Source organism: Chaetura pelagica, unplaced genomic scaffold (assembly GCF_000747805.2).
Source record: "Chaetura pelagica isolate M959 unplaced genomic scaffold, ChaPel_1.0 scaffold237, whole genome shotgun sequence".
Taxonomy (NCBI): Eukaryota; Metazoa; Chordata; class Aves; order Apodiformes; family Apodidae; genus Chaetura; species Chaetura pelagica.
Window position 1 is genome coordinate 1,146,612 of NW_009953933.1, and position 6,834 is coordinate 1,153,445.

At 47.2% G+C, this 6,834-nt stretch overlaps 1 protein-coding gene across 1 annotated transcript in view; it reads right to left on the reverse strand.

Annotated features, from left to right (window-relative positions):
• The window catches only part of LPIN1 (lipin 1), a 64,165-nt gene extending 58,942 nt beyond the window's left edge, over nt 1-5,223 (reverse strand). The window contains exon 1 of the mRNA XM_010001709.1: nt 5,167-5,223. Within this exon, the coding sequence (XP_010000011.1) occupies nt 5,167-5,223 (57 nt within the window). The remainder of the gene's footprint in view (nt 1-5,166) is intronic.
• Between the last annotated feature and the right edge of the window lie 1,611 nt (nt 5,224-6,834).

The following is a 6,834-nucleotide window of genomic DNA, read 5'->3' on the forward strand; positions in this document are numbered from 1 at the left end:
GGTGCCTGGTGCTGCGGAGCCCTGTCACCCGTGGGCATTGCTGCAGGACAGCAGGCACCTGCTGGGGCTGGCTGCAGCCAGGGGGGATGCCAAGAGAAAATGCCATTCCTTTTCTACCATCCATCTTCTTTGTTTCACAGACCCTAACAGAGCTGTCCTTGCTGGACCATTTCCTCATCTGCTGAGGTTCTTGCAGTGCTCACAAGAGGAGGAAGAAAATAAAAATCAGTGACGTAATCACGTAAGGAAGGAATAAAGGAAACTGCTTGTTCTCAGCTCTGCCATTAGGGCCACTTATCCACAGCCTGATACCCCAGGGCAAAAAGAGACAGAGAAAGGATATTAATTTTGAGCCAAACATAAGCTTTATGGCATGGTTAATATTCAAATGTGTTGCTGCCAAATGTGCTGTGGTTACCTTCATGGGCTCCTACTTTGCAAGTCTAATACAGCTGTTGGAGGGGAGCAGAAGGGACAGGTGAAACTAAAAATAAAGCAAACTTCCTTCCTCTATCTTTTTAACTCCCTTCACTTAATGTTACTTCTACACAGAAAGGATGAAAATTACTATTGCTTTTATAATCTGGTTATTAAATGTGCTACCCCTCTTCAAATACAGCACAGCCTCCATGAATCTCAAACTTTACAAAACTTTTGCATTACAAAATATGTTGTTAGCATAATCCCCTTTCAGCAGAAAGTTGCAGTGGGTTATTGAAACCCCTCCAGCAGCACAAGGAAAAAAGCTTTGTCATCCTGTCTCAGGCCAAGGCTGCACTGAGCAAGTCACAAGCTACAGCTCGTTTCTCAGTCTGAGCTGAGAGTCAGGTCTTACTTGACTCACATTCAAGTTTTGGCCTCTGTTGCACACCCAACATAAAATTGCCAGGAAGGGAAGGGGAAGGGATCTATCAGTGCCCAAACATTTTTACCAAAGGTCATGTCTGCCTTGCTTTAAATTAGATGCATTTTCACTGACCTTCTAAAAATGCCAGGTCTCATCCAGTGAAGCCAATTTAACTCAGGATATGAAGGTGAAGGACAATTAAATATATATGGGAAAACTCCCCTTCAAGTTTAATCTGTTTTGGTTAGATTGGGCTAAGACAAATTTAGGAAGCTGTTGTTTTTCCCAGAGATCATTCATACAGATATTTCTTGCCATTTATTTATTTGTTAAAGAGTATATTTCCATTGAATTTCCTGAGTGTTCCTCTACAGAAAAGCCCTCCTGCAGGTGTCATTGATCCATGAAAGCCTTCAAGCAAAAGCTGGCAGGCTGGAGGTGCTTGGACCTTTATCTCAGATACTGACTGGGATGGAGATCCCACAAAGCCCCAACTTCATCATCTGCATCATTCTTCTCTGCCTTCAAGCATTCAAGAAACCATGAGTCCATGGGACCCTAAAATGCTTGAGAAAAGAGAGGACAATCCATCATTATTTCCACGTTCTAGGGGACAATTAATGATTTTATTAGCAAAGCTATGCAGAAATCCTAACTGCTTGTGTTGGTAAAAGTTAACCTGGAGATGCTGATGCCACATCGTTTGCTCTTCAAAAAGTCACTCTGTCCTGTAGCAGATGCCGTGGGAGTGTGTTAACACCAAAGCAGAGGGTGAGCAGAGAGAATGGTGCCTTATCCCCCCAGCACAGGGCAGAGGAAACACCCCTGAGATGTCAGGCAGGTGTACAGGTGGATCAGTGAAAAGCCTTCACCCAGCTGGCAGGTACACAAGGGATCTGGGTGGAAGGATGCACCACAGGAACTGACATGCATTTATTTTGAAGGATGCACCCAATGTAATTTACTGTCACACGGCCTCACTGCCAAGAGGAAGAGAAATACTTCAAATAACGTGTGTGACCACTGGAGGTCACTTTGGGTTTAGAAATCCTCCAGTTTAGAGGCCTTTTGGCAGCAATACAGCTTCTGCAAGGGCAGAAGGGAGCACAGATGGAGTTTGCAGCTTGTTCACGAAAAGTCATTAGAAAATATTTATTTCGTATCAGGATATTTTGTAGCCCAAGGAATTCTAGCGAATTATCTCAATGAAACAGCTGTTCTCACTACATTCTTTTCCATCTTACAGAGTTTTGCAATGTGGCTACTCTGGCCTAAAAGACAATAACATTAAGAAATGAATGAATTGAAACAACAACTATAGGATGGGGTTAGAATGGAAACTAACATTGTTTGTGTGTGTCTGTGGATATGCAAACACATTGCTGGCTGCATCTCAGTGCAGGTTTTGCTCAGCAGCTCAGGCAGGGCTGCTGGACCTGCCCTCTGGGCTGACCAGCCCTCAGACTGTGGCCTTGACACGCTGCAAACTCCTGCTCCAGGTCAGAGCCAGCTTTCCCAGCACACTTCAAGGAGTAGGAGAGCTGGAAACAGAAGCCTTCCTGGGGGCACAGCAGCTGGCAGCCCTGCTGCTCTTTGCCTGCCACCTTCTGCCCTCGCAGCCCTTCGTCCCTGTGGACTGGGCTGAACTTTCACATCTATATTAAGACAGGGCCCTCTGAGACATGATCTCCAGACACAGAGAGCTTGCTGACCTCCTGCAGCCTGCTCTAAACAAGCTGCCAAAGGACTCGGTCTGCAGGGACGTGCTCTGGGGGCTCAGGGGGCAGCACAGGGGAAGGTCTGAGCAGGAAAGGTCCCACAGCCAGAGACACCCAGGTGTTTCTGGCTTTCCAAAGAAATCAGTGCTAATTAAACTATTGCCCTGGAATTTGGTAAACCTAGGACTGCCTGCAGCCCCGGGGGAGTTGCAGTGTTCTACCAGTGACCCAGTGGTTTGCCCTGGGGCTGGACAGGGGCTGATAGGAACTGGCCCTGGAGGAGCCAACCAGCCCCCCTCCCATGGCAGCATCCCCTGCAGCTGCAGCACCAGCAGCAGGTGGCAACTCGCTGGCTGCAAGGCTTTGCATTCCTAGAAGGCTTCTTTCTCCCAGAGGACCTCACAAGATGAGTTTCAGGCTTTTAACTTTAAAGGGAAACCAGGGTTACAGTTCTCAAGTGTGCCCATCTCGTTTGGGTACCCACTACAAGTGGCTCAGGGGGGGATTTTTACAGATGCTCAGACCTGCTGGTTCAGGTGAAATTTGTAGAAACTCCCCTGAACATGAAGGCCTTGAGCTGGGATCTCAGAGCAATAAGTGGTGGCTGCATCATACCTGTGTGGTCCTCTTACAACATCACAGTAAATCAGAGGAAGTGTTTTGAGGTCTAAGTGCTTACAAAAACAAATGTTGGCTTCTGGAAGTATGTAATTTTTTTTAATCACATACTCCATTTCAAAGCCCAGGGCTCACACATTTATCCTTGCATACCTAGGGAGCCTTTTTATCAAAGAGCTCTTTGTTATGAGCTTTTGGCATTCTCAGCTAGATGTGTTCTCTCATCCTCTCCAAGTCCTCCACTTTCTCTGTGCAGTCTCCTGACATGCAGAAGCCCTTCAGTGCATCTCTGGAGGCAAAAGGTCCTTTTCCCAAGTCCTCAGCAGAAGCCCAGAGTCAGCAACTCCCAAAGGCCAATAGCAACAGTTTCAAATGATCTCTAGCACATCTATTTCTGTCAGAAATCCAATATGCTTTATATGCCAAATAACGCTGTTTATTTAACTTTTAATAAGACTTACACATGTGTTGCAGCTCCCATGGAGCAATGGGATTAGCATTTCCCTTGGCAGTTTCAGAGACCTACCTGTGAAGGAAATTTCCAGAAGGAAACCTAAGCTAAAGTAGACATCATCCAAATGCAGCAGTCAAAGTGGTGTGTGGCACATCTCAATTTTTAATAGAACTGATGGCCAGAAACCCACTGCTGTTTGAGGTTTAAAAAAATAAAATAAAATAATTCCTGCCTTCTGTGTTCACACTCAGAGTTTGGTTTGTATTGAGTGTAATTTAGACATTCCTTAGCACTGAAACCATCTGCTAACTATTCAATACCCATCTCTCCACAGCCAGACTCCTTTCTGCTCAGTCTGTAGGGGATTTTCAGTGGAAACAGAATATATATAAACAGAAATATATATATAAATAATCTTCCTACTCTTCAAAAATACATTCACCAGCGCACAAATACTGCAGCCAGGAAACCCGTGTCCTGAGAGTGAGAACAACTGGTGCTCCTTCTCATCCTCCCAGTGTGTTCCTCTGAAGATGGGACTATTTTGAGTCCACATTCCTATCATTAGCTAAATCAATGTTCAAAAAGCAGTAGCCTCTGATAAGTCCTTGGGCAGCTGCAGGAAACCTCTGCCCCGTGCTCACACACACGTTGGTGCCTGACCACAAACACTGCAAAGCCATTGCAAACATTGACATTTCTGAAAAAAAACCCCCATAGATCTGCATGTCTATAAAAAGATATGGAGATCTAAGGTTATCACAGAAAACCATGAACGCTAAGTTAAAGACATAATTGTGTTTTAATCACCTCAATGTGTTTTCTTTGTTTTGTTTTGTTGTGTTTTTCAGTAATGTAAAGCCTTGGTTGTACCCCCTTGCTCTTCCCCTGAAACCTGGGAGAACTCCCAGACCCCTCAGCAGACTGTTCCAGTTCCCACGCCAGGACCCTTTGGAGTGAAGGCATCTTCTGCCTTCCCAGCAGAGCCCACCAGAACACGGTGCTGACCCACAGCCTCCCCAGCAGCTGGAGGCCCCACACACAGGTCTCACAGCCCAGCAACCCCAGCCACTGCTCATGGGCCATCAGTGCAGACTGGCTGACACCAAGGCAGCTCCCCTCTCACTGCAAGACATTTCTGTGTTAGTAGCAGGGGTCCCACTGGCTCTTTTCTCCATGCAGACCCTCAGAGCAGACATGCCCACTGTTGTTTACACTCGTTTCCATCCCACACACCTGAAGGTGTCTTTCAGCAGAGCTGCTTCACACAGCCCAGGGAAACCAACCGTGCAGAAGCAGCCAGGTCTCCTTAGGGCATCTGACAAACACAGCAGAAGCAAGAGAAAGTTTGCCCCATTCAATCCTCTTTCAATGCTGACAGGTAGAACCAGACCAGGCCATCAAACCACTGATGGAACACAAACTTCAACAGCAGACTGAAAAAGTTCTGTCTAAGATTGCAGAGCACAGCTTGTTACTTGCTAGACCTTCAAGTATTATTTATGCAGCCTTAGGGCATAAGCTCTTACCCACGACCAGGGGGAGCCAGTTGGGGTCTCTGGCTGGTCTTCCTCCTCAGACGACATCCTGAGCCGATAATTCTCCCCCGTTCTTTGCATTGGCTGCTACAACCACTCTTGATTTTGGCCATATACAAAAATGCTTCCTTCAAGCTTTAGCTCTTGACAGCAGAGCTCCAGAGAATATAATTTGCCAGCTATCATGTTTGCTTGCTAATTTTACCTGCTGAAGTTCTTGGAAGCACAGTCAGAGCAAGAAACCTGAGCTCAGTAAACCAGAGCACACTTTCCTTGCAACTGACTCCTCAAGTGTCCTAATTAAGTCATAAGGTTCAGTGAAGAACTAGAGGCTGACAAAAACAGTCACTTAAGTCACTTCAGTCAGTATCAGACATTATTTTTATGGTCAGACAATTTGCTGAGTTATAAATTCCATGAACAGAATATAAGGAATTTTCACTGCCAGCATTTTATCACCATCATTAATCCTATTTAGTTCAGATTTCTTTTCAAGACAGGTTCTCCATGCCAGCATCTTACTCTGCCACTCTGCATGGCCACACAGCTCCACATCCGTGGCTGCCTGGGTGTGAAAGCAGCACAGCTTTCCTGTTACCCTCTGCAATCAAGTCTGACAAGGGCTGATTTCTTTCTATTTGTTGCTTTTACTCTCCTGTTGCTGTTGGGCTCATACCAGAGCGCAGAACCCAAGATCTCACCCTATGTAGCCTCTGGCAGCTGGCAGGAATGGCAGCTTTGTCTCCAAGAGCAGCCCTAGGGAAGGCTTTGTGCCTGCACACCTATGATAGACTTTCCAATTCACTGTCACCCTGGGGATCAGGGTACCACCGTGGCACAGGCTGGGGATTGACACTGTTGTTTTCAACAGCAGCACCATCTGGGCTTGGCTCTGCCACCTTCCTGAGCCCACACTGCAAGGTGCAGGGTTTGTTCAAGTCTGGTGCAGCCTCCTGAAACAAGTAACCCTTGGCTCTCAGGGAGAGCAGAGCCTTCCAGCTGAGGAGGAAGCTCCCTGCTGTCTGGAGTTGTCTGGGGCTTTGGGAGTGATGGGAACAAAACTGACACAGCTGCCCAACTGCTGCCAATGCCTGACATGGCAAAGGGAAGGTCAGTCTGCCTCCCAGCACAGGCATCAGGGGCAAGCAACACCCTCTGGGCTCACTCCAGTCACCCACTGGGCTCACTCCAGTCACCCACTGGACCTGTGGGAGCCCCCTGGGCTGCCCTCAGCATCCCTCCTGCTGCCTCCTGCCCATGGAACTGCCACTCTGGCCCACTGGTGCCAACCCCAGAGGGACCTCCCACCTGAAGGGTGGGTTAGGCTCACAGGACATTGGTTTGGAAAGCATCTGCAAGAGACCTGATTGTCAGAAGGACTGATGCTTAGACTCTGTCACTTTAGGAGCACAGAATGTGAGGCAGCCCAAGAGACAAGTCACTCCCAGGCTCCAGGCTGACCCTTCCCAGGGAAAACAGCACAGACCCTCACTTACTGAGGTGCTCAAGTTACTCGTTTCTGTTGCACACCAAATGGTAGGACTGTAAGCACAGAACCCCATTTATGAGCTATCTGACAGATCACATTTTCTTTTTGGAACAATTTCAGGGAAAGAAATGCAACTCCAGTCTTCTCAGCTAAGCAGAGAAAAATCACAC